This window comes from Penicillium nucicola (genome assembly GCF_028828085.1).
Source record: "Penicillium nucicola strain IBT 29836 chromosome Unknown utg000006l, whole genome shotgun sequence".
Lineage (NCBI taxonomy): Eukaryota > Fungi > Ascomycota > Eurotiomycetes > Eurotiales > Aspergillaceae > Penicillium > Penicillium nucicola.
The window spans coordinates 425,133-448,131 of record NW_026643130.1 but is presented as its reverse complement, the minus strand read 5'-3'; the positions used below and the strand labels follow the sequence as shown (position 1 = coordinate 448,131).

Here is a 22,999-nt window from a genome sequence, read left to right as displayed (position 1 = left end):
AGTCGCCGGACGCCAGTTCTATCAATTCAAGAGTCGCTTATGCCTGGGGGGAGATTAAGACAACCGAGTCTCCTATACAGGGATCAGCAAGCGATTCATATTCCCCAGTCCAGTATTCCAACTCACCTCGCACAAATAGCATCTCTTCCTGCTTCTTAATTGTCTGTGTGGGTGTCCCCAGTTAGCCCGCCGTCTCCGTACAAGTGCCCGGAATCGCATGTCCCTACCCGCACAGTCTCTTCTTCGTTATCATCCTCTTCTACCAGGTAGATTGTCTCTTCCACGTCACCGAGGACCAGGTTGCAGTGGCTATCGTAAGCCTAGACACACACATATCATGATTAGCATCGTGCTTAGGAGATCGATTGGGGGAGGGAGCTTACGTGGAGGCGGCCCTTGAGTTCACGGTCACCGCGCAGCTTCACAAAAACGACCTCATCGAGGGAAAGACGAACAAGATCCAAGGGCTCTGAAACAGATGCGCCAGCATCTTCGGTGTCGGCCATGACGAATTGGAGGGGTATGGAATTGGGGTAAGATCCAGGTCCACACACGCAGAATCGACGAGCTTTGGCTGATGCCTGATCTGGTTTAGCGTGATTAGTGCCAAGCCCTGATGCTGAGTCACCTTAGTCAGCCACTACCCCGGGTTTTCGGGAATCTCCACTCGGATCCACTGAGCTGTCAGTTTGGCTATGAAAGGGGAACCGTGGTATACTTCGTTGAGGCTGTAGATATACGCTCCAGATAATGCAAAAAGGTACTAGATAGGGACACAAACATGCTCTCTCAGCAATGGACAGGGGGTCTGCTTAGTCTGAAGCACAACCTGCAGGGAGTAGCGTGTTCCCCCCCCAAAGATCCGGGGTCGTAGCGCCTTCCCCCTCATCTGGCCACAGCTAATTTCTCTTTTTGTTGACATCTTCAGACCTCAGAGTCAACTGAGACCCCGGACTGGGTTTGTTTCATAGATGCGGAGAATTTTCGTCTCTGGTGAGAGGTGCTCTTCTCACTGGGGCATCTTGTCTCAGCCGAGAGCTGGAGACCGGTGGATCAACCCAAGACAGCGTCGTGCGCACAACTCAATTGATTCTACCAGACGAATATCTTGTGTCGCAAAATTCTCAAGACCCAGACCATCGATTGTTCCTCCAAAGCGAAACCGAGAGGGCATTCACAAGTCGATCCGCCAATTGACTACAACATCTCAGGTTTGGAGCAGCGAGCTCGCCGTACCCCGCCCAGAAGAAGCGCCCCAAACAGCTCTACCAGTATGGAGTTCTGCAAGGGAAGAGGCAGAATACACTGCGAACTTCCACCAAATCATCGACAGCGGACAGCCGAACCAAATCATGAAGGCCATGACGGACCCACGGTCGGTGGGGCTGGTTGGGTCAATGCCACCGACCACGTTCCTTGCAGCATTCCAATTACTCTCTCCCGACCACTTCGTGAAGCCATATCGAGATCTATACCATCAATTACACTGGTGGGGGACATTGAAGAATGGACTGAAATCCGTCGAAGGAATCTTTGACGACTTCGTCAAAGACTTGAAGCAGATCATACATTATAGGTTGTTGAGCGAGCATCAACCTCACCTAGTGGAATATACACACCTGCTGAGGTGCGCAGAAGCCATGGGAAATGCTCCCCTCGCCAATGAGATATGGGACGTGATGTACGAAAACGGAGTCCATCCAGATACGGCGTGCTTTAATCATTACATGGGGGCAACAGTATGGGACCACTGTTTTCTGGGGGAGGAGAGATTCAATTTGACAGTCACCCCCCACAGCTACAAGAAGAGGCGCATGAACCAACCGAATATTGGGTGGCGTGGATATGGCACGGCAGAACACAGTGTCAGAAAGGTTGTCATGAACATATTCAGTGATATGATTCAGTTAGGTCTCAGCGGTGATGAGCAGACCTACATCAATGTCATCCTTTCTGCAGCCCGAGTTGGGGATAGAGATGCTTTCTGTAACGTTCTTCAGACTGTGTGGAATGTGGATGTGGCGGCCATCATGATTGAGAAGGATAATTCGAAGGTACCACCAGTTACTTCATACGATACTTGGTCTGGATTGTACCCAACACAGCGCCTTCTTTTTGCAGTGGCTCATGTCTTTGGAACGAATTGTGACATCCACGCTGCCATACGGACTATTGAGTTTTTATCGTCATCGTACAATATCCCGATTTCCGATGACGTGTGGTTCGAGTTGCTAGAAAGAACCTTCATTCTTTCCAAGACGCACAAGGGAAAACAGGCAGAGGTGGAACGGCTTGGAAAGGTACCCAAAGAGATGGTGTACCAGGTGTTCGAAACCATGACAACAGAGCCCTACAACGTTCCACCAACTGTGAGGACATATCGCATTTTAAATCAAACAAGTGCCTTCCTTGGAACCTTTGAGAAATGCCAGTTGGAGATACGCCAGGCCTACGAGATCTACAGCAAGACCCGCACAAAGCGAAAAGAAGCTAGAGACTTGGTCATGCGATGCCTTCAGCCGATATTCCACGACATGGAGCAAAAAGCAGAGAAAGAAGATCCTTATACTCAGCCCAGCCCATCATTGCTCCAGTGTCCTCTCCTCGCCGAAGCAATCCACGTCTATGACGTTCTCAGACTCGAAGTCTACCAGCAAGAAGACCAGCTTAAACGCATGGCAAACACAATATTCATCAAAGAAGATTGGAACGACCTCTCATACAATGTCTGGGATAGAGTAGAGCGTCCTAGATTCCAGGAAGAATGGCAAGACTTTCTCCCAGCAAACGCAAAGTGCCATCATGGCCAAAAAAGCGTCTTCTACTTCGGAGACCAGTCACACATGAAGGGTCGATATAAAGACACACATGGCCTCATCCTTGCACGCTGTCCACCATATCACGCGGAACCATTTACTCCAACAGAAGAAAAGGTTTTCGATGACAAAATGGTGTGGGATAATCTGCTGGAGCAGTGGCCTCAACTGGATCCCTCCGTGTCGCCGATTGATCGTCTCTTTTCCTTTCAGGTGCCGCTGAGTGCCGAGTTGAAGATTAAGCTTTCAAGTTTGGGTCGTCGAGTCAGTTTCAAGGCTGAGAAGGAAAACCCTACGGGTGGGTTTTATGCTCGTCTTAAACAGAATGGGCTTGATAATGATGATCTTCCAAGGACTGTATTCTGGTGTGATGGCAATCATTGGCTTCAATAGTGGTTTTCTTATGTTAGTGTTTGTCATTATGTATGTACAAATTATGGAGGATCTGAACTTTGCACAGTCAATCAATCATTCCCCGAAGTACCACTCCACTGTCTTTTGTATTCCATTCCCCCTTCTGAACGAATCCCTGATATCATAGACTACAGCGAAGATACCAAGTCTTGGAAATATTTCTGAATCCTTTAATCTAATTTGCTATCTCTGATATCTTTAGTCTTCTTGTTCAAAGTATTAAACTATGTGTCTGAACTAATTTACTAATGGCCAAAATGGCGATGTGCAGTGCAAGATGGGATCAAGACATTTCCGAGTATCAAAAGCCATATTTGAAGAAACTATAAATAAAACTCAAAAGTTGACTAGACTTAAATAACTCCATTATTCCGCTAAGAAGACCTCTATTTTTACATCCTTCGTTACCATTATTTCCCTTTAGACATCGTCATTGTAACACCTTCGTGGGGTATTAGTTTGTTTCGTCTGACGAGACAGTCCAGTTGGAAATATACGGCTTTCAATCTCCCTAGAGATCTTCGGCTGGTTCTACGTCAACCCGTAACTTATATGAGGTAGAAATATAGTGAGAGTAGCATTGATAGCAAGAATATAGAATACAGCAAGGGTAAGGAATCCAGCTAACGGAGGACCATGTCCACATATTCGTGGGCGGATAATTGCGTCTTCGCCGAGTCGCTCGAAGATTGCTTTTCGTGCGAACATTGTTGTGAATGAATGGGAGACATTATGGCCGCCTTCGTGAACATATGAACGAGTCGACCTAGGACTTCGTCATAATTCCTGTCAAGAACAGTGATTGGAAAAGAACTCCACTAGCAGATGGGTTGCTGAGATACGTCGATTCCCGATGAAGCCCCAAAGATCTTCAAGGGATACTGTGGCATAGTTTTGAGATAGCTGCGCCCAGCGGATGATGGGTTTGACGTTGCCGTGAGAATATCTCGAAGTTCATACAAGTAGCCATTCGCTTACACAGAATTCAGGTCAATGATATTATATCGAAACACTCTGAGTCTCAAATCCGACATCGAGTCCAGAGGTTGAAATCTCTTTGGGCTACATACATATCTCTAACTTCGATTAGGAAGATCCCCGGTTATAATCTTGGGCGATGTTAGCGTGCAGGAGGAAGTTGATAATCTGATTAAGACCACTGTTCGAGCTCTTGGGGACTTGGTGGTAATTACGGTGGCGGTTCCTATGCTCAAGAGTTGCTCTGACAACGAAAATAGGTCACTATCTTCAATTTCCACATCAGCAGTACTGTCGCCCTTATGCTGAAGCCCTTATGCTGAGCAATCATTTGTAAGAAATACAAATCTGGCCTCTGACTTCTCGTCGCTGTTGCATCCAGCATCCTTTCGGGTAGAGCACTTCAAGGGGCGTGACCCGTATAAGGATCCTTGCACGCTCTTGCATCAGGCCAGAGATAATCAGTTGTAAATTATCATTGGCTGTATCGAACAGCTGGATTGATCTGACCTCGTCGAGGCAAGGTGTTAGAAGATCACTGAATCAGGGGACCGCATGTCTGCCCAGGACTTCATAGCTACACTCTCCATTTCTTTCTTTTGTTTTTTTCTTCTTTTCTCCGCCTAAATGCTCTCGAGAATATTGAATACTAATGTATACACTATAGTCTGGTGAACTGATATATCCAATTTTGAAATGTCACATTTTCATAAAAGAGATAAGTGTCATCACTGTCGTCGCTGAGATATATATCTAGCAAAGAATAAATGCGGAATGATTGTACAAAAGCTACTTTGGCTCATGAATTATCATATACAAACTATACAGACATAAAATGCAAGGCAATGCCAACCAAAGTCACCGAACTAATGCTACAAACATGGAAAAGAGTCCAAAATCGAACCCAGTCCATCCTCCCCTAAACCCTCTCCCGCTTCAGATCATTAACAGTCATATACCGTCCAATAGTAATCCATCCCCAGCGAAACCAGACCATCTGACTCTGATGACACTTGACCATGGCAGACTGCGCAACAATCCAATCACTGATGGAACTAACAAACAGCAACCGCGCAGGTCCAGCCCCAGACTTGGCCGCATCCTTCGCCTTTGAGCCGGACACACTAGCCCGCAGATTACTCCACACCCCAAACAACATAGACAACGGCGCATCGAGAACCCCCACATATTTGCGGAAGATACTCGTCGTAGTAAGCGTGTACAATGTCACCGGACACGTGAACCCCGCTTTATCCTTCATGAGCGTACGTAAGAAATTCACCGCTCCATGGTAGAGAGAGCGATGGTTGGGATGGTTGCTTATGCCATGCTGGTCGAAAGTAATGATCACATCAATCGTAGCCGTAGGCGCCTTGTCCTCCGCAGCTCCCTTCCTGGCCTTCGCCATGTCCGGCGCAAAAGCAGAGGCGAGTAAGGCGCCTACATCGCCCTCATCCCACTCCTTGTCCATGCCATCTGGGAAACGGCTGAGATCATCGACAATGAATACGTCGGATGGATCCCGCAGTCCGAGTTCCAGTGCGGACTTTTGCAGTTCCTTTTTCCGGGTCTCGCCTAGTCCGTCTGCGTCGCCGGTGCTTAGACAGAGGATTTTGAGGTGATTGCCTAGCTCTGGCTTTGTTAGGGCTAGGACTGTTGGGGCGAAGAACATTGCCTCGTCGTCTGGGTGGGCGATTATGAGGCAGATTCTTTTGTTGGAGAGGCGGGGGAAGGAGCGCGTGAAGGGTGAGTTTGGCGTTGTCGAAGACAGGGTCCAGAAGAGGAAGACTGCGCCTATGGCTACGGCCAGGGCAGTCCAGTTGAATTGGGTGGACATATTGGGCGGTTGGGTGTTTAGCTGGATTGTGTTGTTCGATGCGGGGATTGTAGTGGTTTTTGAGATGGTCGTTGGCTTCGAGACCCTGGAATCGGAACACTGAGATTGGCCCGGCCCAAATTGTGGTAGGAATTGTTATTGGAGTTTATCGTTTATCGTGGGTGAAGCTCAAGCTCTGAACATGGTGGGGAATGCGCACAGCATCCCACTTGGTTATTTGGTTGTTTGTTCGGGAGCTTCGGAGACAGGTCAATTACTGAGAGGAAGTCAAGAATCCTACGCCCATGGTATTAATGTCGTAGTTCGAAAACACGCCAATAGAAAAAGAACACGGTGGCTTAAGCTGTCCGGAAAAGGGGAAGCTCAAGTGATTCTTGACGATCCCCCGGAGTGGGGTCACGTGTTCGGGGGTGAGCAATCGACAATCCATCAGCGAGACGTTGGATCACTTGGATCACTCCAATTGTCGTTTTTGTCTATTCCAAAGTATCCTGTCAGTCAAGGTTAGTATGGAGTGAGCGAGTGGCAAAATTGATGCTTCTGGAAAATCTCCGCTTGCGGTTAGTTGAGCTCCGAAATCAGATCTTTCGAAAGCATCGCAATTGCGTCAGGTACTGTGGATTTCCAGTCTGATTGACAAGTCAGGTTGTCTTTTCCTACAATACTGTACAGGAACAGCCATTGGTCTCCACTGGCCAAGATCAGATAAGACTGCACACAAAGTCTGAAGGCTTGAACTTAATGCAGATGATGTGTATTGTAAGGCTGAAAGATGCCAGATCCAATAACCCATCTGCCTGACTACCATATCTTGTACTGCCCGACCAGGACCAGCACAAATGTACCGTATGCCTTGGGAATTCCGATAGAATCCCGAATCTCGATCTACATGAAAATCCTGCAAAAAAATGACACCGCAGATCAATCAACCCCAAACCTCCCCAATACACCGCCATGCCGACCGGCTCCCAAACCGGGTAGAATAGCCCTAAACAACACCGCCAAGCCAGCAAAGTTAGCAGTCAGGAGCAATTGCCCCAAGGGACCTCACGGCGGACTCCGACAGCGCCTCCTACGCGCTTAACCACGGCTCCGGCCCTATCACACGGCCACAATACTCCACGCATCCACCCGCAATGCGACCAGAATTGCACTAGAAATTCCACTCTAACACCTTAAAGAGGAGAATGGGGCCACGAGAACACAGAACCAAGGACCAGACTGTGTCGAACGGGCCGTGAGTGGTGATGTTCAGATCACGTTGCGACGGGCCGAGTATAGAGTTCCGAGGTGGGTGCCGACAGAAAATTTCTGCTTAGCGGAGCACTTTTAGTTTCCCGTTTGTTTTCCGTGTTGACTTGTGTCTAGTTTGGTTTTAGTTTTGGGTTAGTGTAGTAGAGATTTTTTTTAAATGGCGCAATTGAGTAATGCGAATAATATAGGAGTTGGATGTCTCAAGGGGATGGCAAGGTGAGCACCACACATAAAGTACCTTGGGCGTCGAGTCGAAAGGCTTGGTCAGCGTGCAAGGCCGATATGTACCATGACCGAATGGCGTTTTTTTTTTCTTCCCAAAGCCCAATTTACGGGGAAGACCCCCCGTATTTCCACAATGAGTCAGAGCCCCTGTACAGTGTAAACATGAAAAGGATCAGCTGAAACGGATCGGAGGGGTAAGCCGAGATCGCCCCGAAACAGGAAGTTCGCCTGAGAGCGGCGTGACGGATTGGCCAGTCCATCCGAGCCCTGAGAGCCAGTGATTCTCGATCGTGGCTTCTGATATTAATCTAAGCTTAGCTTCGACGGCCTGTTCTAGTAGCTCCGTGGAGAAGAGGATAGTGTATTCCAAGGAAGCTAAGCTCCTGTATAGCCCTACAACCGAGTACTCCGATCGAGGCAATACCCTACATCGTCTCCTAGTCACTTTCACGTTATAGAACGAAGATAGAGTCAAGTCAAAGTCTATCCGCGGATAATTTCCATCGGATCGACAGGTGCCAGTCATGATCGACTAAAGTCCGCATCAAAGCACATCACACATCTAAGCACAGACACCGGAAAGCCAAAACGCAGGATGGCATCACCGCATGTCTGCCAGTAGGTCCTGCTCCAGCCATGGCGTGATTGAAGAAGTCCAGGGCCCTCACCGCAAGGAGTCAGCTCCGGGTGGAAACACCTTCCACGTCCACAGAGGATCCGAGAGAATCATACCAGAACCACGGGCAGACCACGGGCCGGGCACGGGAGTGCTCAAGCTGTCCCCTGCACGAAACGTGTCGCAGGTGCAGGTGTGTACCTGATGCCATGCGAGATGTTATAGGTGAAGCTGTTGCAGAGCTGGTTGTTGTTAGGTAATGAGTTTGGGAAGGAGCGGTGATGATTCGTTAGGAGGGGCACGGGGCATGTCTTGACAGCGGATGGGCTAGACCGTTTGATATTCCTCTTCCAATCTGATCTGATACTGTACTGGATATTATTTGCATTGTTCTGTTCTGTACAGGAATGCCATTGCCAATGCCTCTTCTATGCCCCGCAAACTACACAGGCCTGCAGTGCGGGGTACCCCTATTCTCACCATATTGCCGGTCCTAAGTATGGCAAGGCGGTGTGCCCAATGCAATAAAAAAAGAAATGAAAAAAAAGAAATGACCGGAAAGGGTCCTGCGTTTGATTGACCCAAAGCGGAAAGGTGGCATCGATGATCCTCGGTCACATTCACGTATTGGTAATGTTTGTCATTTTCGCCGGTCTGGACATCTCGTCCACGCCATCATGCCACGTGATGGTGATGTCTTTGAGTGTCTTAATAATTGTTTGTTAGGGTCTATTCTTAGACGGTGTGTTTGTGCCAATTCAGGTAGTGTGTATGGACCATTGGCAAAAACACCTGATCGGAGAAGCAAGCCGTGTGTCTAAGGCGATCGACTGTACTGTAAGCCCGGGGTAGGATGGAGATGGACATCTTCCCGATCTCTTCAAACGGCGGCCGCAACCGCTGAGAGGGTACTGTAATGTAGTCAAAGAGCCAACACGTAGCTACCCCGCGGACAAGGCCCGAACAGACCACATGCTAATGAGGTGAAATGTCCCACGACCAGTAGGCCCAGGCAAAACCTACAGGCGGCGCCGAGTAGGCATCGCAAACCACTCCGGAGGCCGGCACAAAGCCCGTGAGTCACTGAGTGCACGGGGCACCCGCGCCAAAGGACCTCACTGAGCGATCATGTGTTCCCGTCGATTGCCCTGTTAGGGTCTAGTCTGGCCTTGAATAGTTCCATTTGGTGATCGCAAAATGATGCCGACACTATGTGGGGTATAGTCAGGCGATCAAAGGCCTTGTACGAGGATGGTTGTCCCGGCACTGGATCCGAGTTCCATGGATGGTGTCATTTCAATGGTGGTGATGAGCGATTGTATTGCGTGTCGGTGGAATGAAATGATATCAATAACATCAATGATGGCTGTGATGTTGTGTTGTAACGTGATCTGTTAATGTGTATGAGTAAGAGGACCTTGGAGGGGGCAAAGATGAGGTTCTAAGAAAGCCGCGTGTAAAATAAAGGTATTGGTATTGTCAGACCCACCATGACGATGAAATGCCCCACGTCTTCAATTCCGTTTTTTAATTTTTGAATTTTGAATTTTTTTGCGTACCTGAGTGGAAACAATGGAAAAATCAGAAGAAAAAAAAAACGGATTTTTTGCCTGGCTCGTTTCCATTCGAATTCAAAAGCAGAGAGGGGCGCCCTTTCCGTTCTTCCATTTTGTAGATGGTCTCTTCTTTCATCACTTCACTTCAATATGCCGGGCCGATTGATCGATAACCTGATTCGGACTGCCGGGAGTCTACACTCCTCGGTATCGTCTACTCCTATCCATTCTAATTCCTCCTCCACCGCCTCCGTCAATGAAATCCAACATCCTAAGAAGCCGCATTCGGATCGCGCTCGATCTCCCGAACGTCGTCTGTCCTTTTCTATGGACCATTTGATTCATCCCCACCGAGACTCGAGCAAAGAAAAGCGACGCAGCCTGGGACGGGCTGGACGATCGAAGGAGCGCTCGCATCATGAGCAGGCCCTGCCAGCCGCAAAGCTAGATGTCCTCATTGAGTCGCCACCGCTCGTCTGCTATGGACCTCCTGCCAACTCGACCGGCGCATTGTTCTCGGGCCGTCTGCGCATTGCAGTCCCCAAGATGACCGCGGGAGTGACCCTCAGCCAATTCGATGTTCGCCTCGTCTGCAACACCATCACCAAGAAGCCGGTCTCTGGACACTGTGCCAACTGTAACTCCAAGACCGAGGAGCTGAACAGCTGGAACTTCATCACGGAGGATCTTCACCTTGCTAGCGGAGACCACGACTTCCCGTTCAGCTACCTCTTCCCTGGACACCGTCCCGCTAGCTGCAATGGCTCCCTGGGCCAGATTGAATACTTCCTCATGGCACACGCCAAGAGTATCACGGGAGAGGAATACAGCCTCAAGCTGCCTCTCAATGTTCGTCGTGCTCTGCTCCCGGGCAACGACAAGTCCTCCATTCGCATCTTCCCTCCTACCAACCTTACCGGCCGTATCGTTCTTCCCTCCGTTGTGCACCCTATTGGCAAGTTCCCTGTTGAGATGACCCTGAGTGGTGTTGTCGACAAGGGGGACGAAACCCAGACCCGCTGGCGTCTTCGCAAGATGATGTGGCGTATCGAAGAGCACCAAAAGATTGTCTCTGCCGCATGCGCCAAGCACCTACACAAGGTTGGCGGCGAAGGCAAGGGTGTTATGCACCAAGAAACTCGCATCATTGGTCACAATGAAGAGAAGAATGGCTGGAAAACCGACTTTGACACTGCCGGTGGCGAAATTGGCATGCAATTTGAAGCCTTCATCAATCCCACCACCAACCCCGTCTGCGATATGGAGGCTCCCGGCGGCCTCGAAGTCAAGCACAACCTTGTCATCGAGCTGATCGTCGCCGAGGAGTTCTGCCCTAACCGCAACACTCGTCTGATTACCCCCACTGGCGCCGCTCGCGTTCTGCGCATGCAGTTCAACCTTCACGTGACCGAGCGCAGTGGCCTCGGTATCAGTTGGGATGAGGAAATGCCTCCTGTCTACGAGGATGTCCCCGCCAGTCCCCCTGGCTATACCAAGCCCAATGATACCCACAGTTTCATCGAGGACTATCACGGGTCCCCACTCCCTCTTCCCGAGTATGAGGACCTTGAGCGTATGGAGTCATTGCGACTAGACAGTGACTCAACACACTCCTCCAACCAATCGACCCACAGCTCAACACGCCGAATGCGTTTCACAGTTGACGACCTCGTCACTGGACAATCACCTGCCGCCTCTCCTCTTCCTTCTCGCACACCTTCTCGAGCCCCTTCCGTTGACTCCCGTCAATGAGGAAGAGAAAAAACAAAAACAAAAGAAAAGAAACTTTCACACGTCAGGTCATCTGATAATCGTTCTACCACGACTTCACGATTTTAACGAAACCCTAAAAAATTACCCGACTTCACATTCTACACCTTACGATAATTTTTTTTTTCGGACCCATCTCAACAAGGGCCTAATGATACCAACGACGGAGAGGAACGGGCCAAAGGGCTTCCACGCATTTCGGGTCCTGTTTCTGCCCTCGCATGATACCCATTCGACTTTCTTTACATAGTTTTATATTTTCTCAATTCTTTTAAATTCATTGGGCTTATCCACAGGCATTTTCTTATGTTTTCACCAAATTGGAGTGAACCCTTCTTAATCTAATCCAACCAAGTTTCCAAAACCTGATCTCCGCCCACAAGTAATATAAACAATCCAGTGGCGTGGGGTCTAGACTTGAATGAAGTATGGGGAGCTAAACGTTTGCCGAGGCACTAGTGCCCAATAAAAATGTATCGATTTCCCGCAAAACAGGTTTGCCACCAGATTCCAACGTCTTTCGCATCAATGCTGCAAAGTAATGCTCCCAAGTGAAAATCAGGACCAGACACCAGCTGGCCCAACATGGGTCAGTCAGACCATCATGTAGAACAAGAACGCATCCGCGAACTGTCAAGGTTCGATCTCCCTCACATTATGGCGGCATTTCCGCCGATCAACACTGACAATGTCCCAATCTGATCTCAGATATTATTGCGCTTTCAGTAAAGATGTGTCCGATCTTCAAGATCAGCCCGCAGCGCACGAGCACGACCACGAGCACAACCACGAGCACAACCACGAGCACAACCACGAGCACAACCACGAGCACAACCACGATAGCCAGGAGGAGATCGACCAAATCGACACCCAACCCCCGCCCCTCCGCATCTCCAAAGACACAACCCTAACAGCCTTAACCCAACTAGGCGTCCACCGCTTCTCCTGCAAACGGTCTTTCGTCTCAATCATCGACGGCAAAAGCCAGCATCTCATCGCAGAAGCGACATCCACCTCTTCCCTAAAAGATGTATCTAAACATGCCCCCAACGACGCAATCTTCCTCGGCGTCCAAACTCTCGACCTACAATGGGGAGTCTGCCCACACGCCATAGCTCTCTTCACAGGACAAGACAAGTCTGCCATCCAGGATACCGAAAACATCACCGCCAACGAAACTCGCAATATCATCCGCGATTTCACGCAAGAGGACTTTTACAAAGATCGTTCTTACGTGGTGGGCTGGCCTTACTTTAGGTTCTATGCCGAGGTCCCTCTTTACAGCCCGTCCGGTTATGTGCTGGGTTCGTATTGTGTTGTCGATGACAAACCACGGCCTGGAATGGACGCCTTTAGCGATGAGGATGTTGCGGCCCTGAGGGAGATTGCCGATGCTATCGGCGCGCATCTGGAGAATAAGCGGATTGTCGAGTATCATCGGAGATCGGAGAATTTGGTCAAGGGTTTGACCGGCTTCGTGAAGTGTCATTCGAAGTTTGATCCGACTGTTTCTTCGACTATTGGGATGTTGGAGGGGAAGAGTGGGAGTCGGGTTGATCTGACGGAGATCGGGAAGGATCGGAATGGGAATGGGAGTGGTGAGACCAGTGTTTCTTTGAATATGGGCCAGGATGGAGATGTTGTTTCTTCCACTCTTGGGAAGACTTCTTCTAGTGGGTTTGCGAGGCAGGATTCTTCGATTTTCTCGCGAGATGCGAGCTCCGCGTCGACGGTTCCGTCTTCTATTACGCACAGCTCGTCGGAGATGCCTGAGCAGGGTTCTGCTGAGTTGGATGGTTCGGCAGACCCGTCTGTGCTGGAGAATTTGCCAAGCTCGGAGCGCATTGCTGCTATCTTCTCCCGAGCTAGTGAATTGCTGAAGGATTCATTGGACTTGGATGGTGTTGTTTTCCTCGACGCATATCGGAATGATCCGCAATTGTTGTACATTCTCCCCTACGGTTGAGAATAAGTTTGCTAACTGGTTTTTAGTCAAATGCCTGCACAGACCGATAGTTGGGCTGACCTGCCGGGTATCAACTCTGACGGCGGGTCTCCTATTACCCCACGCCCTCAAAGCCTTCTTATGTCTGATGGAGTATTGCCAGAACGATTTTGTGGCTTCTTGGGCCACGCTTTCAACTCCAAGAATGACAATCAAGACCCGAGAATGCAAGCTGCAGTATCGGAAGAATTGCTTCATTTGTTGATCACGCACTTCCCCCAGGGTCACGTCTTCACCATGAACAGTACCACAGATGATGACACCGATCCTTCCGCGTATGATAGTTTCAGTTCCTCCCCTTCTGAAGAAGACATCTTGCGACATATCTCCTATCGCCTCGCTCGTCGACTGCCACGAGCCAAATCTGTCCTATTTTATCCATTATGGGATTGGAACAAGTCGCGCTGGCTGGCTGGCGCGTTAGTGTGGGCTGATCGTGACCAGCGTCCCTTGGGAATGGAAGACCTGCACTACTTCCAAGTATTTGGTGACTCGTTGATCTCTGAGGTTTCTCGTATTCATTGGACAGCCAGCGAGAATTCGAAATTCGACTTCCTTTCTTCCGTCAGCCATGAGCTTCGTTCTCCGCTTCATGGAATCTTGGCCAGTGCTGAGTTGCTACAGGATATCTCGGTCGAACCAGCGCATCGGGATTTGGTGAAGATGATTGCTACTTCTGGGCAGACTTTGCTGGACACCATGAACCATTTGTTGGACTTTTGTAAAATCAACAATCTGAAGTCAACACCCAAGACCACAAAAAGGACCAGAAACAGGCGAAGACGAGCAAAAGACGAAGGAACTACCTTAGTTTCTGAATTCAGTCTTGCCAAGTTGGTCGAAGACGTCGCTGTTATACTACACACCGGCCGAGAATCCCCCGGAAGTCTTTCACTTATGGCAGATGAGGAAACATCCATTCATCAACGTCCCAAAACCGAAGATGAATTATCAACCATCATCCGCATCGAACATGGAAACAAGTGGATCATCCGCTCAGTCGCCGGCGCCTGGAGAAGAATCGTGATGAATCTTCTCGGCAATGCAATGAAGTGGACGGAGGCCGGAATGATCGAGATGTCACTATCAACTGCCACAGACCAAACAAAACCGTCCACATCGCTTGCCCATCTCCGCGTCGCAGATACAGGTCGTGGTATTGCTTCGGAATTCCTCAAGCACTCTGCCTTTTCGCCATTTACCCAGGAAGATGTTCTCTCCGAAGGTGTAGGACTTGGCCTCAGTGTTGTTCACCAACTCGTCAAGTCATTGGGTGGTTATATCAACATGACGAGTGAACTTGGTGTTGGAACTCAAGTCGATGTTTACATCCCTGTGCAACATTTGGTTGATCACATTCCACCCAAAATGCCTGATAGTCCTTCGCGAGAGGCAACAGCAAGCCCGAAGAAAGTGATCAAGGCTTGCCTTGTTGGATTCAATGCTTATCCTGATTTGACTGAGACGCCTACTGGTATCTTGAGCTCTGATGCGAAACGGAAACTTGCTCTCCAGAGCAGCATTGCAGGCGTGCTCATGGCACAGCTGGGCTGGCGGATCTCGCTGGCTGAGTCTCCTGAGAAAGGTGATGGCGATGTTGCTGTTATTGAGGAGGCGGCATTTAGAGCTTTGTCTTATGAACACGTATTGTCCGCTCAGCATCCGTTCCGGTTCTTCATTGTCTTGGCCAGTATCGCATCCTCGCCAAGCAGTCAACTTCCCTCCAATGTGATCCGGGTCCCACAACCGTACGCTCAATATTCCTCATGTTGTCGAAGCTCAAGCTAACTTGTTCCGCAGATTCGGACCGCAAAACATATGCAAAGCAGCTGAAAGAATTATGAAGCTCTACGACGAACAACCTCAAATCAAGCCAGCCGCCGAAACAGAACAAGTTCCCACCCCTTCCATATCACAACAAGTCGTGGCCAACTTGGTGAATGGATCAATGACCATCTCACGACAACCCTCTGCTCCCTTGGTAACACAAAGCGAACTCCCCATTTCCCCTTCAATTCCTCCAAAAAATTCAATTCTGGACGTGCATGTCCTTATAGTCGATGACAATGAGATCAATCTCAAGGTGAGTTCCCTCTTTTACAGTACCTTTTACTATCGCCCAAGCTAACCAGCACATCAAACCAGATCCTAGCAACATTCATGCGCAAACTAGGCTGCAGCTATGACACAGCCTCAAACGGCCTAATCGCGTACGAAAAAGTCGAGACTTCACCCCGGAGATACGACTTCATCTTAATGGGTGAGTGTTCCATTGCTACCGTGTCCCTCTGTGGTAACAAAACTTACAATATTTCCCCCTCGCCAGATCTATCAATGCCAGTCATGGACGGCTTAGTCTCAACTAGCAAAATCCGCCACCACGAAAAAGAAAACAATCTCAATCCATCGTGCATCTTCGCAGTCACAGGCGTCGCTTCTGATACCATGCAGCAAGCGGCTGTCACAGCTGGTGTCGATGATTATTTGGTTAAACCGCTTTCGTTGAAGAAACTCAGTGGGCTGATGGGTCTTTCTTGAGGTTTGTTATCTTTGAGTGGGGTATAGAGTAATGTTTGATTTGATGGGGCTCATCGCGAGACTCGACGCCATGTTGTACATTTGCATTTCCTTCTTCTGCCACTTGCTTAGTGGTTTTTTCTTCTTCTTTGTTGTATGCATTATGCGCCTGGTGTTGGGTCTTTGATTTTTTACTTTCCTTTTCAGACATATACATCCTAATGTCCATAGTAGCGCTGAAATAAACAAACGCAGATTCAGGCTCGAAAATTGAGAGTTCAAAAGTGTATAACTTCGTTCTAGTAGCTAAGTATCACTATGTTAGTGTAACTTGCGTTGCAACTGCGGCTTCACTCGACCTCGGAGACGCGGGAACCTGCATTACGTTATCGCCGATAACGCCGCCGTGTCGCCGAGCTCCGTTCTTTAAGACCAAGCAGACCCTGTTTGCTTTTCCTGGACAACTATACCATGGAATCGCATCATCGCAAACGCAGAAGAACACGCATCTCATGCGTGGAATGCCATAGGCGCAAAGTCCGCTGCGACCGTAACCTTCCCTGTGGCCGGTGTGTCGATGGTGACATTCGCTGCGTCTATGAACAGGATGAAGCAGTTAAGCCAGCCGCATTCTCTGCGAAGAAGAGATGCATGGATCCAATTCAAAGTAATTCACAGTCTACTGCTACTGTCAGAGGTCACGGTGAACATTCGCAGCCATCAGATCAGATAACAGATCAACCAGTCCGTGGGATCATGTCCAAGGCTCGCCTTTTCGGGACGACTCATCCCATTACGGCATATCGCCTAGTTCGTACTCTATACCCAGTCTTTGATAAATGAATGCCATTTCGTTGCTGACAAATTTCAGTGCGATGAGATGTATCCGGTCGACTTCAACTCCGCGCCGGTAGCATCGGAAGATGCAACTCGATCTGCACTTTCGGAAGCGCAGACGGTAATTGCTGAAGCCAAAGCTATTGCGCGAACCACGAAGCGTGATAAGACAATCATAAGCCCGATCCTGGAGGAGGCGACTCTCTCCCTTCCTGATCGGGATACCATCGATACATTTGTCAAGAAGTACATGCGTGTCGTCGGAGAAGGAGCCTTCCGAATTCTCCACGTAGTGACCTTTCAACGGGAGTATGAACAATTCTGGGACGATCCGCAAAGCCGAAGACCTCTATTTATCGTCATTCTCCTACTGGTTATGTCCATTGGTATCAACTTCCGTGACATTGAGATAATCAACGAGTCGGTACCTCCTCCAGTATATCTCTGGGTTCAAACAGCTCAGTCATGGCTGTCAACTGCTCGAAGCAAAGAATTGGCCACTATATCAGGCCTCCAAGCTCAGTGTTTGCTGATCTTATCTCTTCAATTGAACAAAGGCAAGTCTCACGGGATTTGGATTGCTCAAGGGACGCTGCTGCGAACTGCAATACACATGGGTCTACATCGTGACCCGAGCCACTTCCCCGATATGCCTTTCTACCACTCTGAGATGAGACGCAGGCTCTGGAGCACGATATTGGAGATGGACTTACAATCTTCTATGGATATTGGAATGATACCTTCATCGTACAAGTTTGACACCCTACCGCCTTCGAATATCAACGATGATACTTTCGATGAAGCAACGACAACTCCTCCCAGACAGCAATCCATATCAACCAAGACTCAGACCTCGCTACAAATAGTCCTTCGATCGTCTTTCGTGTCTCGCATGAAAGTAGCTCGGCTTATGAATGATTCATTTGATGAACCTTCCTACAATGATGTTATAAGCGAGAGCAAGAAGTTGGCAGATTCATTCGCCGCCACTGAAAGAAGCCTGGAATCTCTGGGTATCCGAAGCACATTCCATCTCAATCTGATGACGTTTCTCACTCGCCGCTTTATGCTAGCCTTGCATCACCCATTCGCTAGCAAAGCATTCCGAGATCCGCAATACCACTTCTCTCGCAAAGTCTGCCTGGACAATGCCCTGATATTCCTCACATCAAAGTGGACTGAACCATTCGACCGATTGCTCGCTATCTCTACAGCGCTATTCCAACATGTCATGCACCACGCCACTATTATTCTCTGCTTGGAACTCATTGGACAAATCAAAGAGGATAGATTCGATGGGAGACTATTCCTAATCCGCCAGGAAGATCGTCAGCGGCTCCTTTTGAACATTAAGAAAATCTTGGACATTACAGCTGAGCGACTCCGTAATGGTGAAACGAACGTGAAAAGTCATGTCTTTCTGCATATGGCGATTGCACAAGTCGAAGCCATGGAGCGGGGAACTGACTCCACGGCGCATGTACTCGCCACAGCGACCTCTGCTGCACGACAGGCTTCGAAAATTGTGCGGCAATACAGCTCAAGTCGGGGAAATACAGACAAGAATAATAAGAATAAGTTTGAATTGCCTGGTTCAGGACCTGCAGCTCGGGGTATAAGCGCTGATTTCCCTTTCCCATTACCTGACATTGGTGATACAGCGCTAGAACTAGGGGATATCGCTAGCTGGCTATTTTCGGACTGGGTTGATGAGTATCCTCTGTAAATTCATTTCGGACACTATGATAATATGGCCTCGGTTGTGAAGGAGTATATTGAGTTTATGAATGTGAACGATGCAGTCGTCAACCTTCTACGTCGAGCTTGTTATTTGAAAGTTGCTTACTACTAGTGACCTTTCAATCAAACCCAGGGGTATTTCGGTCTACAAAGTCCCCAGTGAGGTATTCTAAAATCGCACCTTATTGGACGTCAACCTATCCAGATCGTTCATTTCATCATAGTTTCCCACGTGTAATGATTGAACATCACCGAAGGGCGCATGGAATGCAAGGCAGTTATTACACTATGGATTATCATCCCACTAGAAAACAGCTTCCAGCTTCCCAGGCGTAGAAGCGCAACTAAATTTAATTTCAGCAGACAATGCAGATATCGATAACCAATTCGGATTTCCATAGCATTCTGAGAGCTCGGGTCTAACTTGAGTTTGTATCAAAATTGACATCTTCTCCATCTTGAGCATTGATGGCACCATGATCTAGCAGCATTTGGACAGCCTCTTTAAAGCCTCTATCAGATGCAGCATGAAGTGCATTGCCATATCTTCCACCCTGAGCGTTCACGTCAGCACCGTGATCTAGCAGCATTTGGACCACCTCTTTATGGCCTCCATAGGATGCAGCTTGAAGTACATTGCCATGTGCTCCACCCTGAGTGTTCACGTCGGCACCGTGATCTAGCAGTATTGAGACCACCTCTCTATGGCCTCTATAGGATGCAGCTTGAAGTGTATTGCCATATCTTCCACCCTGAGCGTTCACATCGGCACCGTGATCTAGCAGTATTGAGACCACCTCTTTATAGCCCATAAAGGATGCAGCTTGAAGTGCATTGCCATATGCTCCACCCTGAGTGTTCACGTCGGCACCGTGATCTAGCAGTATTGAGACCACCTCTCTATTGCCTCTATAGGATGCAGCTTGAAGTGCATTGCCATATGCTCCACCCTGAGTGTTCACGTCGGCACCGTGATCTAGCAGTATTGAGACCACATCTTTATGGACTCCACAGGATGCAGCTTGAAGTGCATTGCCAAAGTGTCCACCCTGAGCGTTCACGCCGGCACCATGATCGAGTAACATTGAGACCACATTTTTATGGCCTTGAGAGGATGTAGCTTGAAGTGCATTACCAAAGCGTCCACCCTGAGCATTCATGTCAGCACCGTGATCTAGCAGCATTAAGACCACCTCTTCATGACCTTTCCAGGATGCAGCTTGAAGTGCATTGCCAAAGTATCCACCCTGAGCATTGACTAGGCCGCATAAATCTGAAGACTTATAATCAGTCGCTAAGATAGTGTTGAGAACAACCTCCAGGCCTAGAAAAGATGCGTAATACAGAGGCGATGCTATGTCCTCAACGCTTTGAGAAGTAGGAATTTCCTCCCATGGACGGTCAACCGCATATAACCGAACCCAGGTTACAAAAGAATTTGTCTCGTTCTGGAAGATATCGAGCATCAGCTTTGTAGAATTGATCTTGGCTTCCTCGGAATTTTGGTAATGTCGATGCCAATACATAGCCGCAAAGCCTGCAAATGGAAAGTCTCGAAGCTTCACCTCATCTACCACGCCCTCTGATAGCGTTGGGTCCAATAGATAAGCAAGGCAGATTTGTGTTAATTCTGCGTTAGCAGATTTTCTTTTAATGGCAAATGTTGCCGCTTTCTGCTGACGAATACGATCCGATTGCAAATACTCTTGGACGGAGAAGTGAGCGATACGAACGATGCGAGTAGTTGAGACCGTTTCCTCATCTGTTTTATCGGTGATGATAATCTCTCTTTCAATTGGATCATCAGTGGTCACAATCTCTATAAGTCCAAGGCAAATCTCAACGAGATCATTTTCCTCATAGGATCGACCCTCACGATCGAGGCTCGGTGATTCACCGAGTTCCACCTCATGAGCGTCGATTAACTCATCAACAGTCAGGGGTCGGATAGCAAGGCTGAGCACTGTCAACACACGCCGGACATCCTCCACATATGCTTCATCAATGCCACAAAGCATGCGTTCGTAGGTTTCATCTAGGTCGCGAGGCAATGTGCGAAGAGATTCGTCAAGTTGGTTTCGATTTTTCGCCCGTCGGAAAGAGTTAAGCTGACATTCCACATATCGAAAACTGTGTGACTCCTATTAGAATATTATAATATAATCCGGTTGATTTGACTTACACGCCTTGCGCATCTTGTGTTAACCTCTTTTGAATCTCAGTATGTCGCACTTTCCACCTCTGGAGTTTAGTGTCAGTTGCGAGCTGATATGAGATGAAGTCGGAGATATCCTTCTCAATCCCTGGAGACTTTATTGGTATATCACAGTTCTGGTTAGGATTCAGTGATCGCCGAATGTCAAGTTGGTCCCGACTGGTCACTAAGAGATGGACACCAGGCAGGCGCCAGTCCCGTATCTCTTGAATTACTCTCAACACATCATCTCTGGTCGTGTCTTGGGGGCACTCGTCTAGCGCATCGAGTACGATGTAGCTATCTTGGAATCTTTCAAAAAAATTTCTAAGAGTCTCAAGTAGTGCTTTCGTGGAAGGAGTGGATGACTTGGATAATTTGCAGAGTTGTTCTAGTTCCTTTTCTCCATCTGGGAACTGCACCGATAGTTGTAACAACAATGCACGTAACATCCCGTGAGCATCTTGTTTTGAATCATCACTAAAAGCGAAGTAGTAGAATGCGATTCCTACATCACTTTTCTCGCTCTCATGAAGTGTACACTGTATTATAGCTGAACAGAGGACCGACTTGCCACATCCTGCAAATCCATTGAGCCAGAGAAACGAATTTCGTTCTACTAGCCAATTCGTAAAAGAATAACCGTCTGTAAACCAAAGTCCAGTTTTTGGATGGTGTTTTGCATAGGCAGCGTTATGATTTATGAATGCATCGGGTGCTTGAAGCCATGCACGAATGATGAAAGAAATTTGGCTCGAATTTGTCCGTTCGAGAAGAGATCGGACTGCCGAGATCTCATCCTCAACCAGATTGTGGCTTTTGAAATGGAGGACGTTGAGTGCAAATAATAAGCTTTCGCGAATCTCGCCAACATCTTCTTCGATCTTTTGTAGTGTGCTTTTTCGGAAGGGATAAGTGACTCGACGTCCGACAACCTGGAGACGACCTTTCAGACAGGTTGTTGAATCGGTCCGGAATCTCTGGCACTCAGCCTCAAGCTCTTTAACGACTTCAAAGCATCTCTGTGTAGCCTTGTCGACGTCCTGAAGTAGCTCTTCTGCTTGAGGCTGGGACTGGCGTTGCTGGATTGCAATCTCCAGTGATCGAAAAGAACCTTGAAGATTTTCCATGTTTGTAGTGATTTTCGCAATATCAGCGTCTTGGCCTTTATACGTTGAATAAAAGTCCACCAAATTTTGCGTCACTTGTATACCCAGAGAGAGGAATCCGGCGATGCCAGCTGCGATCGAGAGAGGATCACTCATGGTGATATCAAGTGGTCACTTTGATGCAAATTGTTAACAGGAAAGAAATGTACTCGGTGATTGAGGCAGTTTGGGAGTGTTGGATGGGAGAACGAGAGATGGGAAGGCGCCTAGTTGGGGGCTGAGCAGATGCCCGATGCAGGCAAGGTGACCACGTGAGTGATGCTGCGCTTTCATACAATACCATGCATATTCTAATGATAAATCCGTATTCTCATGATATGGTTGTCTCCGAGTAATCTCAAACTGTGTCGTGAGATGCTTTTGGGATCAATCCAGTATGCTTCCAATTTTTAAAAGTACCACAATCAATATTTCCTCTGCCTAAATCAATACAAGTGGTCATTCAAGATGAATTTCTCATGTTCTCAGACGTATAACTCACCAAATTTACAAAAAAAGCGGCTGAGTTGCTTTCTTCGTTAAATAATTCATAGTAGATTGGACCATGTTGACTATTTCCTCTGTTGCTGTTTTATTCTTGTTCACCATTTCATGTGACAAGTTAAATCCCTAAAATGGCTGGATGCGAGTACAGTGTACATAGTCAGAAATACAAACAGCATGATTTTCTTCATATTTACTGGAAGTACAGGTCAAGAAGCATAACTTGTTGATGGAAAGTTCTGGTAATGGAACAACACAGGGACCAGGATGTTATCAGCTGAATCGAATACAAGGCGGAAAGAGAGGTTAGAAACCAACAGAAGAGAGTCTTTGAGTCAGGCAAAAAGTGCAAGAACGTCTGTGGCCAATGGATTGCTGCGCCGTACAGACTCTGACGTGTCGATTTACGCGCCCAAGCTATGTACATGGAACAGGCCAACAAGGCAGACTATCATCCAACAAGGCATAATGATCGGAAGAAGCAATGATATGAAGTACAATAAATGAGAACACACATCCATCTTGTTATTCCCTTCTCTCTATTGACCAGCCTTGATATCTTCGTTTCCACCTTTCCTTTAGAACTGC

The 22,999-nt window shown here is 48.2% G+C and overlaps 7 protein-coding genes across 7 annotated transcripts; 4 read left to right on the top strand and 3 right to left on the bottom strand.

Moving 5' to 3' along the window:
- Nucleotides 1-37: 37 nt before the first annotated feature.
- N7511_006168 (U4/U6-U5 snRNP complex subunit LSM3) lies at nucleotides 38-506 on the bottom strand (the record flags this gene model as incomplete). The annotated part of the gene is made up of 4 exons (XM_057128545.1): nucleotides 38-72; nucleotides 127-163; nucleotides 228-320; nucleotides 384-506. 4 exons carry the CDS (start codon nucleotides 504-506, stop codon nucleotides 38-40), a joined length of 288 nt encoding a protein of 95 aa, XP_056983101.1.
- Nucleotides 507-1,352: 846 nt separating this feature from the next.
- Nucleotides 1,353-3,209, top strand: N7511_006167 (uncharacterized protein; the record flags this gene model as incomplete). The annotated part of the gene is made up of 1 exon (XM_057128544.1): nucleotides 1,353-3,209. One exon carries the CDS (start codon nucleotides 1,353-1,355, stop codon nucleotides 3,207-3,209), a length of 1,857 nt encoding a protein of 618 aa, XP_056983100.1.
- Nucleotides 3,210-5,127: 1,918 nt separating this feature from the next.
- On the bottom strand, nucleotides 5,128-6,045 carry N7511_006166 (PIG-L family deacetylase; the record flags this gene model as incomplete). Its single annotated transcript, XM_057128543.1, has 1 exon — nucleotides 5,128-6,045. The coding sequence occupies one exon, from the start codon at nucleotides 6,043-6,045 to the stop codon at nucleotides 5,128-5,130; it is 918 nt and encodes a 305-aa protein (XP_056983099.1).
- A 3,801-nt stretch (nucleotides 6,046-9,846) lies between these two features.
- On the top strand, nucleotides 9,847-11,448 carry N7511_006165 (alpha-arrestin; the record flags this gene model as incomplete). The annotated part of the gene is made up of 1 exon (XM_057128542.1): nucleotides 9,847-11,448. The coding sequence occupies one exon, from the start codon at nucleotides 9,847-9,849 to the stop codon at nucleotides 11,446-11,448; it is 1,602 nt and encodes a 533-aa protein (XP_056983098.1).
- Nucleotides 11,449-12,051: 603 nt separating this feature from the next.
- On the top strand, nucleotides 12,052-16,009 carry N7511_006164 (hybrid sensor histidine kinase/response regulator; the record flags this gene model as incomplete). Its single annotated transcript, XM_057128541.1, has 5 exons — nucleotides 12,052-12,104; nucleotides 12,193-13,410; nucleotides 13,459-15,219; nucleotides 15,272-15,554; nucleotides 15,617-16,009. 5 exons carry the CDS (start codon nucleotides 12,052-12,054, stop codon nucleotides 16,007-16,009), a joined length of 3,708 nt encoding a protein of 1,235 aa, XP_056983097.1.
- Nucleotides 16,010-16,459: 450 nt separating this feature from the next.
- On the top strand, nucleotides 16,460-18,551 carry N7511_006163 (Zn(II)2Cys6 transcription factor; the record flags this gene model as incomplete). Its single annotated transcript, XM_057128540.1, has 2 exons — nucleotides 16,460-16,798; nucleotides 16,860-18,551. 2 exons carry the CDS (start codon nucleotides 16,460-16,462, stop codon nucleotides 18,549-18,551), a joined length of 2,031 nt encoding a protein of 676 aa, XP_056983096.1.
- A 433-nt stretch (nucleotides 18,552-18,984) lies between these two features.
- Nucleotides 18,985-22,024, bottom strand: N7511_006162 (ankyrin repeat domain-containing protein; the record flags this gene model as incomplete). The annotated part of the gene is made up of 2 exons (XM_057128539.1): nucleotides 18,985-20,695; nucleotides 20,748-22,024. 2 exons carry the CDS (start codon nucleotides 22,022-22,024, stop codon nucleotides 18,985-18,987), a joined length of 2,988 nt encoding a protein of 995 aa, XP_056983095.1.
- Nucleotides 22,025-22,999: the final 975 nt, after the last annotated feature.